Genomic DNA, 22341 nt, shown 5'->3' with positions numbered 1-22341 from the left:
TACTCATGTCACCCATATGTGAGGACTACATCCTGCTGTCCTGGGATAACAACCTATTACAAGGTAAGCAATTTTGCTTTATAGTAACCTTTTTATTTTATATCAATTTGCCTTATTTCTGTTTATGGATCTGCGCAGTTTCCTACCACTCTTTTTACCTTTCAGCTTAGTTGACACCAATTGGGTTCTGAGATCATGAATCATCATGCTCAACTAACTGGAATTTTCTATTTTTGTGTGAATATAAACCCACTTCCCATACATTTTATCTAGCCTTGTCCATCTCATTGATAGTCCTCAGCCAAAGACCATAACATATTCTGAAACCTGGTACACTTGTGCCCCTAATCATGCTAGTAGGTGTTGCATTTTACACTTCCCTTCCCCATAAAATGCACACACCTAGACTTCCCTATGGGCTTATGAATGCTGCCCTGACACGAGGTGCAGAATTCAGGTTCCAGAATTGAACTGTGGTCTCCCAAGGGGCAGTTTGTAACACTGCCAAAAAGCCATTGTTAGAAATTGAAACTTTAAGAGTTTTCATACCAGGGGTTTTTGAGATTGAAAGCAGCAGATAAGCATAGTAGACTTCAAAACTTGAATATATTGAAGTGCTCTTTTGCAGGGGTATCACTGTTTTATTCAGTTAAACACAGAAGACTAGGCTGATGGCTGCATCTCAAGTCTGTTGGTTTTTCAGTAACTACAGCCCTAATGCTTGGTTGCAAGTTTGTTTTTTTTGGTATCTATAGAAAATTCTTTAGTAAGTAGTTTGTTTCAAGTGTTTTGTAATTTAACCTTTTTTCTTGCTATCATAGACCCTTTCCTGTTTACTACAGAATCTTCTTACAAGTCCCTACAGTGTGATGCCTAGTAATGTGGGATCTCCGCAAGTACACTTTATAATGCATCAGTTAAATCAGTGTTACACTCAGCTCTCATGGCAACAGAACAATGTTCAAAGGTATGTTATGTAAATATAAAATATGATGAGGCAGGGGGAGAGCATAATGTTATCTCAACTTTGTACAATATTACTGGTCATTTCCAATTAATTGCCAGCCATTGCAATTCATGTGTTCATCTCTTCCTTTAAATAAGTGCTGTGGTAATCTGCACAGAGAAGCAGGTACAATCCTAAAAATCTTGCTGGGCAGACAGGATTGGCCATTTGTGGGGTTTTTTTTGTTTGGTTTTTTTTTCTGCTTTCATTTACTTTACTATATTTAATTTGTATAATTGAGACCAAGTAAAATTTTCGGTCTTAGTATTTTTAGAAATCTTATACTACTAAGTTCTAGAAAGCATTGTTTGAACATGACCAATAATTTGTATAAGATCAAAGTGTATACCCTAGAGGAAAGGCGGGTTAGGGTAATATGATAGACATTTAAAAATCTCAAAAGTTTCCATGCTGAGAAGGTGAGCCTTTTTGAATAGGAAGGAGGCTTTAGGATGAGGGTGAATGGGGGGGCTCCAGAGTGATCTTAGTAAATTTTCATTATGGAGAGAGTAGTGAATACATGGAATGGCATCCCAGTGGAGGTGGAGACAAAAATGGTGTCTGAATTCATAAAGGTTTGGGATAAATACAAGGGATCTCTGAGAGAGTGATGGGAATTGTAAAGCTAAATTAGCTGGGCGGTTGGGCAGACTAGATAGTGTTATGATCCCCCCTGTTGCTGCGCTACAGGAGGTATCTTACCTTCCCTCCGGAGGCCGCTCCGAAGCCAGGGCCTCGCCTGTGCACCATCCAGGACTTGTTCCAGGGCCTGGGAGGCCTAGCTGTTCCTAAGGCCTGCCTGTGGCTTGCTTGGCTGCGTTTGGACTTCCTGGTTGGCCACGCCCTTCTCCCTAGGGGCCGGCCCGCAGCTCTCCACCTCAGTTATAGGGCCAGCAAGGGGCGGTCCTGGCAAACTCCTCCCAGGGAGTTTCCTACATCCTGCAGTATAAAAGGACTCTCATTTCACTTGCTACTTGCCTTCGGATTAGCCTTACACATTGCTGTGTCCTGTCTGCTGATCCAGGTCCTCCGTGGTCGTCCCCGTTTTGATGGCTCCCTGTCCTGATCTGTCTCTGAAGTTGCCTTGATGTCAATCCTGTGTTACCCGATGTCTGCTCCTGATCCAGTTCCTGATCCAGTTCCGGTTGTTCTGCCCTATGTCTTCATCTGGCTCCTGAGCCTTCTGTCCTGTTGGGCCCCGGAGTGGCCAACAGGGGGATTCGTCCCTGTGCTCTGGAGCTCCCTTCCTGCCAGCCGATGGGGCTTCGGATGTCATTGGTCCCTGCATCGGAGTTCCTTCTCGCCTGAATCTTCCCTGCGCTCTCCTGTTCTCAGCGTGGTCCGCGACCAGCCTTCCTGGGCTGTGTAGGGCGCGTATGGGACAGGGTGGTCCACGACTCAGTCCCGCGAGTGGGCTGAGTAGTGCGCCCTGAGGGACCGTGCCCATGTCTCCCTTCCAGCCCTCATCTCTGATGTCTCTGCCACCAGTCCTTGCTTCTGATGTCTCTGCACCAGCCCTTGCTTCTGATGTCTCTGCACCGGCCCTTGCCTCTGATGTCTGCACTAGCCTTCGTCTAAGATGTCGTCCGTGTACTAAGGACTCTGTCTGCCTTCGTCCTCTGTCCGGCCTGCCGCCCTTTGCCGTTACCCAGCGGCAGGTCCAAAAGGGCTTGGAACAGTCGGAGGACCGTTCATCAACCAACATTGCATTGCTGGTTGTCATGGGCATGCAGGTCCGGCTGAGGGTCAGACTCCGCTCCTTAACCCCAGCTTCAGTACCCGTCTGGCTCACCATGCCTGCACCGGCTCACCTCCCACGGTGTGGCTGGGCTCCTCCCTAGCTCTCGCCGTGGCCCAAGGGCTCACACCACCTGCTCTAGAGACGGCCGTGCTCCTCGCGCCTACGATAAGTACCCGAGGGCCTCCAAACCCTCGGCCCGTCAGCGGCGTGGCGGACGCGCCCGTAACAGATAGACCATATGGTCTATTACTGCCTTCCTGTTTCTATGAAGGAGAGAAGTGAAATAATATAGTAAAAATTGAAAGGCATGTGATTTGGTGTTTAGATGAATTTTTCTTTCTTCTTAGGTTTCCCATGCAGCTAGAAAATTGCATTTTTTCTTTTTAATAAATAAGTGTATGTACACTGCATGCCTTTAGTTCCTGTAAACTGGTAAATGAATACAAATCTGTTTGTTTCCTGAAAAACTTCATTTACGAATTTATTATTGATTTGTTTCATAATTACTGCTTTCACCTGAAGACTAATGTGGGGCTTTTCTGTGGCTGTTAGTCTGTTTCGTTGTTTGTTGCTGGCTAGCAGGTTGTCTCTCTACTTCACTCGCTTTCTCTACTTGTTTTTCTTATATAGACTCTTCTCAGTGAAGGAGGATATTTCTTTGTCTATCTTCTCTGTTGAAAATTAGGAACAATACAGCCTCACAAATGTCATCTAACAACATCGAGGGGTGATTACTCTCTTAGCTCAAAAAAGCAAAACACAAACCCTTCTGAATATGTTCCATAATGCTGGCACTGCGTGCCCTCCTTAGTCTTTCTTACCTGCCTTGTGAGCAGACTATATTTGCTTTCCTGACTGCTGCTGCGATTTTCTTTTTGAGGTTTATTCTGAAGAAATTTCCATTTAATTTCATTTTTTTTCTAGTTAGTGGCTTATTTAGTTTAAAAAAAAAAAGAAAAATCTGAATTTTTTTTTTCTTTCAGCTTCACAATGTCAGAAATATTTTGTAGATCAGGTAAACACACTATTCAGGCTTTTCTCTAAATGCTGTGATAAAATGGCGAGTTGCAACTGCAAAGACGTTTGAGGTACCTGGGACCTAACCATGACCCGTCTGTTTGCTGCCCTTGTGGGAAAATATCACCTTGGGCTAACACATATAGAGAGATGAAGCTCAAATACAAGCTTTCATCTTCTTCTGTTAAAAGAAAATCAAGCTTGAGAGAGTCTTCCTTAAAGGATAGAGGAAAGAGCTCTCCTAACCATCATTCACAGAAGAGGCATTGAAAATCTCCATCAATTATGGCATCATAAAAGAAGCTCCATGCTGAGACTTTAGTACAGAGCATGGTGCCTTTACGTCCTCTCAGTACCAGTGGATTGGCACAGATTTTGTGTGCGGTCTGAGAGATCTCTTGGCATCCATGGTGCAAAAAGCCATTGGCACCGATAAAGATTCTCGGCACAGGTTATTTATTTGCCAGCATCACATATAGCACAGATCTTACTATCAAAGTCAGATTTTTCATGAAGGACACGGCAAAATTCCACTACCTCCAATTCTAGAATGTTATTCCTTTGCACGGAAATTATGCTGTTTATCAAATCCTATATGGATGACAATCCTACAACTTCAGCTCACATTTCTGAATTTATTCTGCATCGATTGGCTGCAGGACTTTAGACTTGGTCATCAATTACACCATATCTGAAACAGCAGAAGGCTAGTTCTCCACTTATTTTTCTTCAGATGGATAAACCTCAAGTACAATCTCATGTGATCCCTTCCGATTCGAAGGATTCCTTAAGTTCCTGTGACACTCTTCACGTACAGTCACTGTAACAGTTTCCGAAGTTTCTTTCTGATGCATCACTCAAGCAGGCCAGAGGTTATACTTCATTAGAAGACATGCCTTATCTGGCCTTTTTGCAAAAGACGAATGATTTATTCTTTTTAATCCGTAGGAAAATTACCAACAATTAAGTTTCTGTGTGTCTTGAAATGTATTCAGTCTCTGAAACGAAGCTCTGATACATGATGCTTTGCATGACTTATAAAGATCTGATAAACCTTCTCTCTGATGGTCTTATAGCCAAAAGCATGATTTGAAATACAGAGTACAAGGTTTCCCAGTTTAACTCAAAAGTGCAGCAACTCCAATATAGTGGAATCAGCAAGGAAGAGGGCAAAGAAGTTGAAGACTTGCTTTAGAATGCTTCCAAATCAAAATTACTAGATTCCACTGGTAGGAAAATGTAGCAAGTGGTGACTCTACAATCCAGAATTGTAGCACGACAATTTCAGATAATATAGTTCATGTACAACATTTCAAAAGAAAAAGGAAACTACTTAACAGCCTGCTCATTAGGATTAGTCAAACTTCAATGCCTTTTTGCAAGAGTCTGAAAAATGCACAAAACATATGACTAGATCAGTACATAACTCAATTTGATAAACATCAAGATCAGCCCATAGCCATTGCAACAAGAAGACTAGCATGGCTCAGGGCTTCTGGGTTATGGGAGGATGTTTATGAATAATTATCAGATGCACTATTTTCAGAAGATAAACTTGTTTGGAGACAAAGTGAAGGAAATAATGAAACCCCTCTGCTACAACAAGGGGATTGGCTCTGTTCTCTGGACCTTCAGGACGCATACCACCATATTGTAATCTTCCCTCCTCATCGCAAATACCTGCGATTTGTGGTGGGTCACAGACACTGTCAATACAAGGTACTGCCATTCGGCCTATCCTCTGTGCCCCGAGTGTTCACATAGTGCCTGGCAGTTGTGGCGGCACAGTTATGCCGCAAAAGCGTCCATGTCTTTTCATATCTATACGACTGGCTCATAAAAAGCCAGTCCAGGCAAGGAGTCCTTGACTCTCTGTCTCACCATACGTCTGCTGCACTCACTGGGGATTCTGATCAGCTTCCCGAAATCCCACTTGACACAGTCTCTCCTTCATAGGAACAGAACTGAACCCCACAGTGGCCAAGGGATTCTTACCCGATGACTGTGCAACCACGCTGTCCAACCTCGCCAGCTCTATCCACCATTGTCAAACGGCCTCTACTCGCCAATTACTCACGTTGCTTGGCCATATTGCGTCAACAGTCCATGTCACCCCAATGGCATGCCTAGCCATGAGAGTGACACAATGGACTCTAAAATCTGTGGCACCAAGCTACTCAGCCACTTTCATCCCTTGTCCACATAACCAGCCAGCTTCGTCTGTCCCTTGCCTGGTGGACTCACAAGGCCAACTTACAAACAGGTCTTCCCTTCCAGCAACCAGCTCCTCAGATGACCTTAACCATGGACGCTTCCAATCTAGGTTGGGGAGTCCATGTCAAAGGCCTTCAAACCCAAGGGACTTGGACAAAAGCGGAAGCATCCTATCAGATCAACTTCCTAGAGCTTCGAGCGATGCAGTAAGCCCTTTATGCATTCATGCACTGCCTCTCGAAGAAGGTAGTCTTGATTCAAACAGACAACCAAGTTGCAATGTGGTACCTGAACAAACAGGGGGGCACAGGCTCTTACCTGCTCTGCCAAGAGGTGGTGCAGATTTGGGTCTGGGCCCTGACGCACTTGATACTACTGCGAGCCTGTTATCTGGCAGGCACACAAAATGTAGTAGCAGACTGCCTCAGCCGACGTTTCCAGCCCCACGAGTGGTCTCTGGATCCCTCTGTTGCGAGCACAATTTTCAACTGGTGGGGTCAGCCAAATATTTACCTCTTTGCATCCTATCAGAACCGCAGAGTGCATCGCTTCTACTCCCTGCACAGGGACCGAAGAGCACCAACCATGGATGCCTTCGCCCGCCCCTGGAACACAGGTCTACTATATGCGTACCCTCCGATTCCGCTAATAAGCAAGACTCTCGTGAAGCTACAACAAAACCGAGACTGAGGCTCAATAATACTCATAGCCCTGTATTGGCCACTCCAAGTCTGGTTTTCCCATACTTCTCGACCTCTCTGTCCAGAAACCCATTCACCTGGGCACGGCACCCGACCTCATAACACAGAATCACGGCAAGTTACGCCACCTGAACCTCCAGACCCTGTCTCTGATGGCCTAGATGTTGAAAGGTTGATACAGTCCCTCATCTTTCTAGTAGCGTCTCTCAAGCCCTCGTAGCTTCACGAAAGCCTTCTACACCGAGGTCTTACCGCTCTAAGTGGAAGAGGTTTACCTTGTGATGCACACAGAAGGGCTTTGATTCCTTATCCTGCCCCACACCGAAACTCTTAGACTATCTCTGGCACCTCTCTGAATCTAGTCTCCAGACTTCCTCCATATGAGTACACCTCAGTGCCATCTCTGTGTACCATCAAGGAATAGGGAATGCCCCGATAACGGCTCAAACACTAGTGGGTCGCTTCATGAGAGGCTTACTACAGCTTAATCCTTCTTTACGTCCACCGTTCATGGCATGGGACCTTAATGTTGTACATGCACGGCTCATGCATTCTCCTTTTGAGCCCCTGCACTCCTGTGAACTCAGATATCTTACATGGAAAGTAATTTTCCTAGTAGCCATCACATCTGCTCACAGGGTAAGTGATTCTCAGGCCCTTGTAACATACTCGCCCTATATAAGGTTCCTCCATGACTGGGTGGTTCTCAGCACCCACCTTAAATTCCTTCCTAAGGTGGTAACTAATTTCTACTTAAATCAGTCCATTGTCTTGCCCACTTTCTTTCCAAGGCCTTACACTCACCCGGGTGAACGAGCTCAGCACACCTTGGACTGTAAGCGTGCACTTGCATTTTACTTAGACCGTACCAAGTCCACAGAAAGTCCACCCAACTCTTTGTTTCTTTTGCCAAAAACAAACATGGAGTTGCAGTGGGCAAGCAAACTCTCTCCAACTGGTTGGCAGACTGCATTGAATTCTGCTACCAGCAAGCAGGGCTTCCACTTCAGGGATGAGTGAAGGCGCACTCATTCAGGGCCATGGCAACGTCAGTAGCACACTACCATTCAGTACCAATTGCAGACATCTGCAAGGCTGCGACATGGAGCTCTCTCCACACCTTCGCAGCCCACTACTGTCTTGGCAAGGCTGGATGACAAGACTCCGTCTTTGGCCAATCTGTCCTACGGAACTTATTCCCAGTCTAGAGATCCAACTCGTTCTACTTCGACCCGCTGTGAATTTCAGGCTGACTCATCATTGCCAACAGCACCCCAGTTGTGCCTGTTGCACATGTTGTGTGCTGCTTGGCCTGCTCATTGTGAGTCAACCTGTAGCTTGCTATTCACCCATATGTGAGGACTATCAACCTGCTTGTCCTGGGAGAAAGCAGAGTTGCTTACCTGTAACAGGTGCTCTCCCAGGACAGCAGGATGATAGTCCTCACGAAACCCACCCACCCACCACCCCGCGGGGTTCGGTTCGATACTGTTTTCTTATTTTATTTTTCGCTCGTACTTTTTGCTACAAACAAGACTGAAAGGGGGGACCCCGTGTGGCCACAGGGTTAGTGGCATGCTGGGCATGCTCAGTGTGCCAGTCAAAGTTCTAGAAACTTTGACAAAAGTATTCCATGACAGGGCTCCATCTGATGATGTCACCCATATGTGAGGACTAACATCCTGCTGTCCTGGGAGAACACCTGTTGCTGCTAAGCAACTCTGCTATCTCAATAGCCTTGTCGGAGGCCCAGCACAGATTTTTGATTTCCCTTTACCAAAAAATGTCAAGTTCCTGAGTCTTCCAGTGGGGGAAGGCTTCAGTTATTTTCATTCTTTATGGAAACTCATCAGTAGACAACTGGGTTCTCAAAATCATCTTCAGCTGTTACTGTTTAAATTTACAATTTCTTTTGCCATTACTATTTGCTGGACCAGCTAGTATTGCTCAGAAAAGGCTTGAATGCCTTTCTCTCATTGCAAGCAATAGTACTTTTCTCTTTCAGAAATGGTGAAAGGATTTTATTCAAGATAGTTCCTAAGGGAATTTAACATGTGTCTCAAAAGGAAAACATTTAAGATAAATGTACTAGTTTCCATCCTTCTATTTCTAGAGATTGGAGATTGGCTTGGACCTAAAGGATGCTTACATGCATATACCAATTCACAAGTTTCTTTGAAAGTAGTTGAGGTTCACACTAGAGGAATAACATTTTCCTAGCGTTTAGCAGATGGACTCAGAACAAGTGGGTATAGTGTGCTCGTGCTAGCAGTTGGAGACGGATCTGACGTCAGCACGGGTACATATACCCCCACAGGAAGTGAAGCAACTTAGTAATTTCCGTCTCCAAAGCTGTTTGGAGCGCCTGCACGCTCGCTGAGCGTGTTTTCCAATTCTACTTTCTAATTTCTAAATTTCTAAGAAGACGACGAGCCCCGCACTCCTGCGGTGATACCCTCGGGTCCCTCCCCCAGTTGAGTTTCCCGAGGTGATTTCCGCGATCCCTTGGAGGTCTACGCCTCGGTCCGGTGGCCGAACCACAGCAGGGATCTAGCCCCTGAGCGAGAAGGGCTTGGGCGTGGCTGAGAGGCGCCTCGGTCCCGGCGAGGACTTAGCCCCGAGCGAGACGAGTTCGGTGGCTTAGAGGTAGCGGGTGCACTTCCTCGAGCACAGCGGTGAAGGTATTTCCCCTCTCCCACCACAGCCGGAGACCGCCCGGGTTACAGCCGAGAAGCGCCGAAGATCAGGTAAGACATACATCTTTTACTTTTTGGTCTCCGAGGTACGAGGATCGGCGGCGTTGCCTGCATGCGGCACGCCGTGGAGGTCGCCATTTGTCTGCCTGGTTCAGGTATTGTGCGCACAAGGATAGGCGCCTGTTGATAGGCTCACAACGCAGCTTTGCTAAGCGTACGCTATTGAGCTATCGTTAAGCGCATAGTCTTCAGCGTATATTGCTGAGCGCATATTATTGAGCGCATATTATTGAGCGCATATTGCTGAACGCATATTATTGAGCACATATTGCATATTATTGAGCGCATATTATTGGCAGCGTATTGCATAATTTATTTATTTATTTATTTATTATTTTTATATACCGACATTCATCTCAATTGAGACATCACACCGGTTTACATTCAGGTACTATAGGTATTTCTCTATCCCCAGAGGGCTTACAATCTAAGTTTTTGTACCTGAGGCAATGTAGGGTAAAGTGACTTGCCCAAGGTCACAAGGAGCAACAGCAGGACTTGAACCTTGGTCTCCTGGTTCACAGTCCACTGCTCTAACCACTAGGCGCCCTGCATTCCCAAGACGCGATGGAACACTTAAACGCCCCGGCGTCTCCAGAGGCGGCACCTCCTGATTCCGGCGTAAAAGCTCTTGGCCTGTGCTCAGCATGCCATCTTAGAGCCACACAGAGCGAGGAGGCAGACTCCCTTTGTGCCCAATGTGAGGAGGCCGTGGGAGCCTTGGGCCAGGACCAGTCTCAACCGAGGTTTACCGACAGTTCCCCAGGGGCCACCCCGGATCTAGCGGGCCGGCTCGAACAGCCAGGAATCCCGGGGGACCTGGTATCCCGATGACTAGAGACCGCTTCCATTTCCAGGGTGGACTTATTTAAGGGGATCCACGCCTTTGTACAGATGCAGTCGGCTTCCCGTCCAGGCCCTGCTGCCCCGGCTGCCCCTGCCCCCGGACCCTCTCGCCCTTACCCGCGGGCACCCGCCTCCGGGCAGTCCGGCTCATGCGGATCCTGATGTCTCGGAGGACGAGTCCGGACTCCCCGAGGAGGGGGAACTTCCCTCGGGGATAGAGTCATATCGAACTATGCAGCGGTTCTTCCCCAAGGAAGATCTCTCCGACCTGGTTTCTCAGTGCCTGACGGAGTTGGCTATTCCAGGCCCCAGTACCACGGAGGCATCCACGGAGGCATCCATTCAGAACCCCCTGCTGGAGGGTCTTCGTCCGACGGCCCGCCATTTCCCCTTCCTGCAAGCGGCACAACAGCTGATCGATTTGGAGTGGAATGCGCCGGAGGCCTCATTCAAAGGGGGTCGGGCTCTGTCTGGCATGTACCCCCTGGATCCGGCAATCAAGGATATGCTGGCGTGCCCCAAGGTGGACGCCATAGTTAGCGCTGTGGTCAAGCGCACTACCATTCCAGTGGAGGGGGGGGCGGCCCTCAAGGAGGTTCATGACCGACGCCTGGACGCCATCCTGAAACAAACCCTGTTCCTTTCGGACCAAGCAGCACAAGAGGGGAGCCGGCTCTGGTTCAGGTCCCGGCCGCACGTCACAATGAGAATGAGCCGATCCATCCGGGGGACGAAGCCATAGGGGGCAGGTTAACCCTCTTCTACCCCAGATGGGTCGAGATTACATCGGACCAGTGGGTCCTCGCCATCATCCGAGAGGGGTATTATCTGGACTTCCATCACATCCCTCCGGACAGGTTTGTGGAATCTCCGTGTCCAATCCACAAAAAGGCGGCATTGGAAGCTACCCTGGCGAGGCTCATGTCCTTGAAAACCATAATCCCAGTACCTGCCTGGGAAATGGATTCTTGGCACTATTCCATTTATTTCATGGTACCCAAGAAAGAGGGCACTTTTCGACCCGTCTTGGACCTCAAGTCAGTCAACCGATACTTAAAGGTCCCGAGGTTTCGCATGGAAACTCTGCGCTCAGTCAAGACCGCAGTACAGCCAGGGGAATTCCTCACGGCCTTAGACTTGTCAGAAGCCTACCTGCATATCCCGATCCATCGGGATCATCAGCGCTACCTACGCTTCAAGGTTCTGGGATGACTCTTCCAATTCCGGGCTTTGCCCTTCGGGTTAGCCACGGCGCCGCAGACCTTCACCAAGGTGATCGTAGTGGTAGCAGCGGCGCTCAGACGGGAATGAATCCTTGTCCATCCCTACCTAGACGATTGGCTGATCAGGGCGAAATCACGAGAGGAGAGCCATCGGGCAACCAACAGAGTGATCTCCCTTCTGGAAAGCCTGGGATGGGTAGTCAACCTAAACAAGAGTTGCCTACAGCCTTCCCAATCACTGGAATACCTGGGAGTCCGGTTCGACACCCAGGCAGACAAAGTCAGCCTAACCTCCAAGAGAAGGTTTAAAGCTCCAGACTCGTCTACGGTCCTTGATGGGAGCCAGCCGGCCCATAGCTTGGGATTACCTGCAGGTTCTCGGTCTTATGGCATCCACCCTGGAAGTGGTACCATGGGCGCGGGCCCATATGAGACCACTGCAACGCACCCTCCTCTCTCGATGGAGCCCACGCTTCCGGAATTACTCTGTGCATCTACCTCTACCCGCCAGAGTGCGGACCCAGCTAAGGTGGTGGTTGCAGTCTGACCACACGAGCAGGGGGTCGAAGATGTCCTTCCCCACGTGGACCCTGCTCACCACAGATGCCAGCCTGAGTGGATGGGGAGTACACTGCGAAGAGTTCACTGCCCAAGGGCGGTGGAACAGAGAAGAGTTGGGGTGGAACATCAACCGCCTAGAGGCACGGGCAGTCCGGTTAGCCTGCCTGCGATTTGCTCACAGACTGCGGAACAGAGCAGTCAGAGTGATGTCCGACAACGCCACCACGGTGGCATACATCAACCAACAGGGCGGAACCAGAAGCCAACAGGTGTCCCTAGAGATAGCCCCGCTGATGGCTTGGGCAGAGGCGAATCTCCAGGACATCTCTGCCGTCCACATTGCCGGAAGGGACAACACCACGGCAGACTTCCTCAGCAGGGAAAGCCTAAATCTGGGAGAATGGCAACTGTCCCCCACAGCCTTCCAGATGATTGTGGATCAGTGGGGGACTCCGGACATGGACCTACTGGCGGACAGGTCCAATGCTCAAGTACCCAGTTACTTCAGCCGCAAGCAGGATCCGTTCTCTCACGGGATCGACGCCCTGGTTCAGCCATGGCCTCCAGGGACCCTGCTATACGCCTTTCCTCCGTGGCCCCTGCTGGGCGCCCTTATACACAAGATTCAGAGGCACAGAGGCCTAGTTCTTCTAGTGGCACCAGACTGGCCAAGAAGACCCTGGTACGCGGACATGAGAAGACTACTGACAGGGGAGCCCCTTCCCCTGCCTCCTCTCAGGGACCTGCTACGTCAAGGTCCCATCCTCCACGAGGATCCAGCTCAATTCTCTCTTACGGTCTGGCCATTGAGAGGGCTAGACTGAAGAAAAGAGGTTACTCAGAGCCGGTGATAGATACACTCCTCTGAGCCCGCAAGTTTTCCACATCCCTCACCTACATAAGGATCTGGAGAGTATTTGAAGCCTGGTGCGACACTCATGGCACCAATCCACAAGCAACCACAATCCCTATTGTTCTGGATTTCCTGCAGGATGGGCTTCAGAAGGGTCTCTCCCTAAGCTCCATCAAGGTTCAGGTGGCTGCGCCATCTTGCTACGGTCCTAGGAGGGATGGCAAAACTATTGCCACGCACCCAGATGTTTCCCGCTTCCTGAAAGGAGTCAAGTACATTCGTCCGCCACTGAAGTGGCCAGTGCCCCTGTGGAACCTCAACATAGTTTTTGATTTCCTCGCGGGATCCACCTTCAGACCCCTCCGGGGCCTGTCTCTCCGTTCACTAACTTTGAAGATGGTGTTCTTGCTGGCTGTGTGTTCAGCACGCCGCATCTCGGAGCTACAAGCGTTATCCTGCCGTGATCCCTTTCTCAGGCTCACTTCAGAGGCTATCCATCTTCGCACGGTTCCCTCCTTCTTACCTAAAATAGTCTCACAATTTCACCTCAACCAAACCATATCCTTGCCGACCACGGCGGGTTTGAAGAAGTCGGAAGAAGGGCGTTTGCTACGCCATCTCGACATCGGCAGATTGCTGCCCAGATACCTGGAAATGACAGAAGCACAGCGGGAAGAAACAAGGGGAAGCGGCCTCACGCCTGCTGGATCAAAGAAGTTATCAGAGCAGCCTACGTAGAGTCCGGGAAGTCACCGCCTCTGCAGGTCAAGGCTCATTCCACCAGCGCACAGGCGACCTCTTGGGCAGAATCTAGGATGCTGTCGCCCGCGGAGATATGTAAGGTGGCGACGTGGTCCTCCCTCCATACCTTCTCCAGATTTTACCGTCTGGATGTCCAGGCCAGGGAGGACACAGCATTTGTGAGGGCAGTCCTACGCGGTCCTCAGGCAGCCTCCCACCCAGTTCGGGAGTAGCTTTTGTACATCCCACTTGTTCTGAGTCCATCTGCTACACGCTAGGAAATGTAGAGATTACTTACCTGATAATCTCCTTTTCCTTAGTGTATGCAGATGGACTCACCATCCCGCCCGGCTGCCGGTATACATGGGTTTCATCAATTCCAGGTAAGGCATGTCATTTCTTACACGAGAGCGTCCACTCTACCAGGTGTCGACGCCTTCCGGTTGGGAACGCTGGCGGTCTCCAGCTACTATCAATCGGTCAGGGGAATCCTGTTTCATTAATTACTTGATCGGTCAGTACACATATATCCATAACAGCTTTTGCAAGGAAGATTACTAAGTTGCTTCACTTCCTGTGGGGGTATATGTACCCGTGCTGACGTCAGATCCGTCTCCAACTGCTAGCACGAGCACACTATACCCACTTGTTCTGAGTCCATCTGCATACACTAAGGAAAAGGAGATTATCAGGTAAGCAATCTCTACATTGCAGTAGAAAATCCTTCAAGTTGGGTTAGTTGCAGCCCCCATAGTGTTCACAAAATGTCTGACGGTAATAGCAGCTCATCTCAGGAAAAACAATGTCTTTCCTAGCGTATAGCAGATGGACTCAGGACCAATGGGTATAGTGTACTCCTGATAGCAGTTGGAGACTGATCAGATTTCAATCTGACGTCAGCCCCTAGTACATATACCCCTGCAGGAAGTGCAGCTCTCTAGTATTTTCCGTCTCCAAAGCAGTTAGGGACTATGCACACTCTCACAGCTTTAGAACAAATTCAACAGAGAAAACCCAAATTTGGAAGAAAACCTACCTATGAAGACTAGCCCCGCTCTCCTGCGGTGATACCCTCCCCCAGTTGAGAATTCCCGAGGTGATTTCCGTGGTCCCTCGGAGGTGAGCCTCGGTCCTGCGGCCGAATCACGGCGAGGACCTAGCCTCCGATCTCGGGCGCGGCTGAGAGGCAGCGGGTGCACCCTCGAGTGCGGCGGTGAAGGTATTGCCCTCTCCCCCCACAGCCAGAGACCGCCCGGAACAAAACCGGGAAGCGCCGAAGACAAGGTAAGGTAGACATCTTCAGCATAGACTCTGGTCTTAGAGGTTCGAGGAGTCGCACAGGTCGCCGGCTGGGACCAGTGCCGCCGGGTTGATCTGCCCTAGCAGGGCCAGGCCCCGGTTAGTTCCAAGAGGTTTCCTATGTGGAGGTCCCTCCGAATTTGTCGCCATATTGCCCGCGTGGTCGCCGTCGCCATATTGGCCCTATTCGCCACTCTGTCCGCCATTTCGATCTGGGCGCACAAGGCCAGCTAGGCGCACAAAATATATGTGCACATAAAGTTACACGCACAAGGGCCATGTGCGCATAAGATGTACGTGCTTCGCGCGCCTATCTGGTTGAGCGCATATCTGCGACTTGGGCGCACAACCCGCATGCACATCTTAGACGCGCCGGAGCGCATAAGGGTTTACATGCCTATAGCCATGGCACCACCGGAAACGGAGCTCAAGGCCTCTGCCCAGCAAGCCATATCAGAGCCGCACAAAGCGAAGAGGCAAATGCCCTGTGCGTTCAGTGCGAGGAGGCCCTGGGAGATCCGGTCCAGGGCCATTCCCACTCAGGGTCGAGTACTAGCTCCTCAGTGAGTACCCCGGACCTAACAAATTCCAGCGGGACACCCCCTCAGACAGGGACCTCCAGGGATTCAAAGCCCCTTAGCTTGGACCCAGCGTCTATCTCATGGGTGGAATTCTTCAAAGGGCTACACACCTTCTTCTACATGCAGACGGAGCCTCCGGCTAAACAGCCACAGCCTCCACCAGAAGAACTTTATCCCTCAGGCCACGCTAGGCCTAGACAAATGTTTCCACCACCCAGAAGCCCCACCTATGGGGACATGGACAACTCTGAAGAGGAAGCAGAGCCCCTAGAAGAGGGGGAACTCTCCCCGGGGCCAGAGCCTCACCGAACCATGAGACGCTTCTTCACCAAGGACGAGCTCCAAGACCTGGTCACCCACAGCCTGAAGGAGCTCGCTATCCCGGGCGAAAGTGCTTCAGTGGAGCCTAATACGAATCCCCTGCTAGAGGGACTCCGTCAGACCTCTCACCATTTCCCTCTCTTACAAGCCGTCCAGCAGCTAATTGACCTGGAATGGAGTGCTCCAGAGTCCACATTCAAAGGGGGACAAGCTATGGCAGCCATGTACCCCCTGGATCCGGCGGCCAAAGACCACCTGACATGCCCAAAAGTGGATTCCATGGTCTGCGCGGTCTCGAAGCGCACTACTATCCCAGTGGAGGGAGGAGCAGCGTTCAAAGATGCTCATGACTGGCGTCTGGAATCCATCTTTAAACAGTCTTTTGATGTCGCCGCTTTGTCTCTACAAATAGCGGCCTGCTGCACCGTAGTGAGCCGTGCCTGCCTGTCTCAGACCAGGAGCAACACCCCTGGGGAGGCCATGGAACCCTCAGTATCATTCCTTGCAGACGCAGCCTCTGATCTGGTGCTCACAGCGGCCAGAGGAGTGTCTTCAGCTGTAGCTGCCAGGAGACAACTCTGGCTCCGAAGCTGGTCGGCCGACGCATCTGCCAAAATGCGTCTCACAAGGATGCTCTTTAAAGGATCCCTTCTGTTTGGCAGCGAACTAGAGAAACTGGCCAACAAATGGGGCGAGTCCCCATTGCCGCGCCTACCGGAGCACAGGAATAAGTGAAACCAGCGACCCTTCCCCCGGGCCTCTAGGGGCAGAGGTTCACAACGCTTCAACCCATACAGAAGCAACTATCAAGCGCCCCACCCTACAGGCAGGAACCAGTCCTTTCGGAACAAGCACAAGAAGAGGGGAACCAGCTCCAATCCGGGCCCCAGTCACACCCCACAATGAGATTCAGCCGACCCGTCCAAGGGAAGAAGCCATAGGGGGCAGACTAGCGCTATTCTACCACAGATGGGTCGAGATAACTTCCTGACAAGTGGGTCCTAGCCATCATTCGAGAGGGGTACTACGTGGATTTCCTACAAACCCCTCCGGACAAGTTCATGGAATCCCCCTGTCACGACCTCTCCAAGAGGGTGGCACTGACCAGACTACTAGCCCTCAAGGTCATAACCCCAGTGCCTCCACAAGAAAGAAATACTGGGCATTATTCCATTAATTTTATCGTCACTAAGAAAGAGGGGACGTTGAAGTCCAGGATGGGCCTGAAGTCCTCAACCCTACGCTCCGTAATAAGGGCGATACAAACGGGAGAGTTTCTCACATCCGTGGATCTTTGGGAGGCCTACCTTCACATCCCAATTCATCAGGAACATTGGCGCTTCTTACGCTTCAAAATCATGGACCGTCACTACCAGTTCCGGGCACTATCCTTCGGGTTAGCCACAGTACCCCGGACGTTCACCGAGATCATAGTGGTGGTAGCGGCAACACTGAGGAAGGAAGGAATTCTCGTACACCCTTACCTAGACGATTGGCTGATCAGGGCGAAATCCCCAGAGGAAAGCCACCAAGCAACCAACAGTGTCAAAACTCTACTGGAGAGCCTCGGATGGGTGGTCAACACAAACAAAAGTTGTTTGCAGCCCACACAGTCACTAGAATATCTAGGAGTCCGATTCGACACCAAAGAAGACTAGGTTAGCCTGACTCCCACAAGGAGATCAAAACTGAGGAACTGGTTACAAATCCTGCTGAGCATACCTCACCCCACAGCATGGGATTAGCTACAAGTCCTCGGTCTGATGGCATCCACACTGGAAGTAGTGCCATGGGTGCAAGCTGACATGAGACTCCTACATTCACGATGGAATCCACTGTCTCAGAACTACGCCGTTCATCTATCACTTCTGGGCAGGGTCCGGACCCAGTTATGGTGGTGGCTGCAGGACAGCCACCTGAACCAGGGGGCAAGGCTATCTTCACCAACCTGGACCCTGCTCACCACAGACGCCAGCCTACGAGGTTGGGGAGCACACTGCGAGGAGTTAACCGCCCAAGGGCAGTGGAACACAGAAGAGTCTGGATGGAACATCAACCGTCTAGAAGCACGGGCGGTCAGACTAGCCTGCTTGCGATTTGATCACAGACTCCGAGACAAAGCGGTCAGAGTAATGTCTGAGAACGCCACGATAGTGGCGTACGTCAACCGTCAGGGGGGAACCAGAAGCCAACAGGTGTCTCTGGAAATCGACCCTCCAATGTCGTGGGCGGAAGTAAATCTCCAGGAGATCTCAGCCGTCCACATCGCTGGGAAAGACAACATCAGTACCTCAGCAGAGAAGGTCTAGACCCAGGAGAATGGAAGCTGTCACCCGCAGCGTTCCAAATGATAGTGAACCGGTGGGGCACACCAGACATGGACCTTCTGGCAAACCGGTCCAACGCCCAAGTACCCAGGTACTTCATCCGCAGGCGGGAACCTCAGTCCCAGGGGATCGATGCCCTGGTACAGACCTGGCCACAGGGGACTCTGTTATACGCCTTCCCGCCGTGGCCCCTATTGGGCGCAATCATTCACAAGACACAGCTTCACAGGGGACTAGTACTTCTGGTGGCCCCGGACTGGCCAAGAAGACCGTGGTACGTAGACATGAGAAGACTACTAGCAGAGATCTGCTCCAACAAGGGCCGATCCTCCTCGAGGATCCAGCTCAATTCTCTCTTACATACGGCCTGGCCATTGAGAGGGCTTACCTGAGAAAGAGCGGATACTTGGGGGCTGTAATAGACTACCCTACTCCGAGCACGCAAGGATTTGGCGAGTTTTCGAAGACTGGTGCGAAGACCACGACATCATACCACGCTCAATTAAAGTTCCCGTGATCCTGGAATTCCTGCAGAATGGGCTACAGAAGGGTCTGTCCCTCAACTCCATCAAGGTACAGATGGCCTGCATTGTCATGCTATGGCTCCAAGAGCAAGGGCGACAGCATAGCTTCTCACCTGGAGTTTCACGCTTCCTGAAAGGAGTCAAACACATCCGCCCACCACTAAAGTGGTCAGTACCTCTTTGGAATCTCAACCTGATCTTGGATTTCCTAGGAGGAGCCTCCTTCAGGCTCCGCAGAGGTCTGTCCCTCCCCCTGTTAACTTTAAAGACAGCATTCCTGCTGGCAGTTTGTTCAGCCCGCCGCATTTCGGAACTACAAACACTGTCCTGCCGAGAGCCATTCCTCAGGCTCACCCCGGGAACCATCCAGCTATGCACGGTCCCTTCGTTCCTTCCCAAAGTGGTGTCACACTTCCATCTTAACCAAACCATCTCGCCACCATCGCCGGATGAGTTGAAGAATTCAGAAGAGGCTCTTAGTCTACACCACCTCAACATCGGCAGACTCCTATCCAGGTACCTGGAAATGTTGGAACCTGTATGAAAAACGGACCACCTATTCATCCTTCACAGCGGGAAGAGACAAGGGGAAAGCGGCCTCGCGGGCAACCATAGCCCGCTGGATCAAGGAAGTCAGCAAGGCAGCCTATGTAGAAGCAGGCAAGCCACTGACTTCACAGGTCAAGGCCCATTCTACTAGAGCCCAGTCAGTGTCCTGGGCAGAAACCAGAATGCTGTCATCCGCCGAGATTTGCAGGGCGGCGACATGGTCCTCCATCCACACCTTCTCCAAATTCTACCACCTGGATGTCCAGGCTCGGGAGGACATGGCATTTGCAAGGGCAGTACTAAGTGGGTCACGGGCAGCCTGCCACCCGGTTCAGGAGTAGCTTTTATACATCCCATTGGTCCTGAGTCCATCTGCTACACACTAGGAAATGGAGAAATTACTTACCTGATAATTTCGTTTTCCTTAGTGTAGACAGATGGACTCAGCATCCCATCCTTGGCTGCCGTTACGCATGGAATTTCAAATGATTCAAGGATAAGCCATGTTTTCATTCACCTAAGACACCCACCCTACCGGGTGTCGACTCTTTCCATTTGAGTAAACTGGCGGTCTCCAGCTATAGCCAATTCATCCAGATCAAGTTAATCCAATTAATCAAGTTATAAAGTTTAATCAAGTTATAAAGTTATTCAAGTTAATCAAATTAGTCAGTCACACATATATCCATAATGCTTTTCGAGGAGAATACTGAAGAGCTGCACTTCCTGCAGGGGTATATGTACTAGGGGCTGACGTCAGATTGAAATCTGATCCGTCTCCAACTGCTATCAGGAGTACACTATACCCATTGGTCCTGAGTCCATCTGTCTACACTAAGGAAAACGAAATTATCAGTTAAGTAATTTCTCCATTTGTCTTTCCATACTTAAATGACTGGCTAATATCAAGTACATCTTGCAACATCTCAAAATAGGATGCTTGTTTTGCACTCAAGTTATCCATAACTGTGAGACAGTGAAGCATAAAATATTAAAGAATGCAAATCACGTCTCAAGCTAATAGAACCCTGGTTAAAGATCAGACTGCACAATTTTAAAACATTATAATAAGGAAGGAAAAAATCTTCAGAGTGCCCATAATGAAAAAGCCATTCACCTTTGAGAGAGAGAGAGAGACACCAGTTGTTGAAGACCACATTTAAAATGTTTTAGATTTCTTTAAAAGTTCCTCTGGAAAATATCTACTTTCCTAGCGTGTAGCAGATGGACTCAAAACAAGTGGGTATAGTGTGCTCGTGCTAGCAGTTGGAGACGGATCTGACGTCAGCACGGGTACATATACCCCTGCAGGAAGTGCAGCAATTCAGTAATTTCTGTCTCCAAAGCAGTTTGGAGCTACCTCACACTTGCTGAGCGTGTTTCCAAATTCTAAACGACTAAATTCATAGAAGAATCCTACCTGAAGACGAGCCCCGCACTCCTGCGGTGATACCAGTCGGTCCCTTCCCCCAGTTGAGTTTCCCGAGGCAATTTCCGTGGTCCCTCGGAGGTAAGAGCCTCGGTCCGGTTGCCGACTCGCAGCAGGGACCTAGCCCCCGAGTGAGAAGGGCACGGCATAGAGGCAGCCTCGGTCCCGGCGTGGACTTGGCCCCCGAGCGGGACGAGTTCGGGCGCGGCCTAGAGGCAGCAGGTGCACTTCCTCGAGTGCGGCGGTGACGGTACTCACACTCAACCACCGTAGCCGGAGACCACCCGGGTCGCAGCCGGGAAGCGCCAAAGACAAGGTAAGGCGTACATCTTTACTTGTTGGTCTCCGAGGAAGCGAGGATTAGCGGAGTCTGCCTATGTGGCAATCCGCCACGGAGGTCGCCATTTTGCCTGCCTGGTTCGTCACCGCGCAATAGGTGCCTGTTGCTACGCGCACGCTGATATGCGCCTGTTGCTACGCGCACGTTGATAGGCGCCCGTTGCTGAGCACATGTTGATGGGCGCCCATTGCTGAGCGCCCGTTGATAGGCGCCCATTGCTCAGCACCCGTTGATAGGCGCCCGTTGCTCAGCGCACGTTCCTAGGCACCCGTTGCTTAGCGCCCATTGATAAGCGCCCGCTGATAGGCGCACGTTCATAGGCGACCGTTGCTAAGCACACGTTGATTGATAGGCGCCCGCTGATAAGCACACGTGGACAGGCGCACGTGGATAAGCGCATATTACGAAGCACAGACTCCAGCCGAGTTAACAGACGAGATGGAGCGTAAGAGAGCCCATGCGTCAGCGGAGCCGGCACCTCCAGAATCAGGCATAAGCCTCTACTCGGCATGCAACCTCAGAGCCACACAGAGTGAGGAAGCAGACTCCCTATGTGCCCAATGTGAAGAGGCCCTGGGAGATCCAGGCCAGGACCGGTCGCAGCCCAGCGTACTTGACAGTTCCTCAGGGAACACCCCGGACCTAGCAGGCAGCGGTGAGCAGCCGGGGAACCCGAGAGACCTGGTGCCCCTCAGACCAGATCCTGCTTCGCTCTCCTGGGTGGAATTATTCAAGGGGATTCATGCCTTTATCCCAGGACAAGCAGGATGCTAGTCCTCACTTATGGGTGACATCGGTAATGGAGCCCTATGTACGGAAAAACTTCTTTAAAAGTTTCCATGAAACTTTTGAATGGCACCAGAGCACCTACTGAGCATGCCCAGCATGCCATGATATTCCCTGCCACAGGGGTCTCCCTTCAGTCTTCTTTTTTCCGCGAAGCCGTTAGCATCGCGGGCTAAATTGGAGTCCTGAGGTGATTTTCACCTAACAAAAAAATTCGAATTTTCGGGAAAAAATTACTCCGTCCGCAAGGGTTTCCCTTCCTATAACTTTTTTCCGTTGTCGATTCCCGGCCGGGAACGATATTTTTCGGCTTATCGCCGTCGACGGCTGTCCGGCGCCATGGCCTCGGGCTTCAAAAAGTGCCCAAACTGTGTGAGGACTATGTCGATTACCGACCCTCATTTCGAATGTGTTCTTTGCCTCGGCAAAGACCACAATATCCAAACATGTACATCATGTGCGGAAATGACAGCAAAAGGTTGTCGTCTTCGGGCAGAAAAGATGGAGCAATTATTTAACATCCAAT

At 50.4% G+C, this 22341-nt stretch overlaps 1 protein-coding gene across 1 annotated transcript in view; it reads left to right on the top strand.

Annotated features, from left to right (window-relative positions):
• PCM1 (pericentriolar material 1) overlaps positions 1 to 22341 on the top strand; it is a 1078029-nt gene that overhangs the window by 445166 nt on the left and 610522 nt on the right. The window contains 1 exon segment of the mRNA XM_029604912.1: positions 822 to 967. Within this exon segment, the coding sequence (XP_029460772.1) occupies positions 822 to 967 (146 nt within the window).

This window comes from Rhinatrema bivittatum, chromosome 1 (assembly GCF_901001135.1).
Source record: "Rhinatrema bivittatum chromosome 1, aRhiBiv1.1, whole genome shotgun sequence".
NCBI lineage: Eukaryota > Metazoa > Chordata > Amphibia > Gymnophiona > Rhinatrematidae > Rhinatrema > Rhinatrema bivittatum.
The sequence above is the reverse complement of the archived record's forward strand: the minus strand, read 5'-3'. Positions and strand labels throughout refer to the sequence as shown.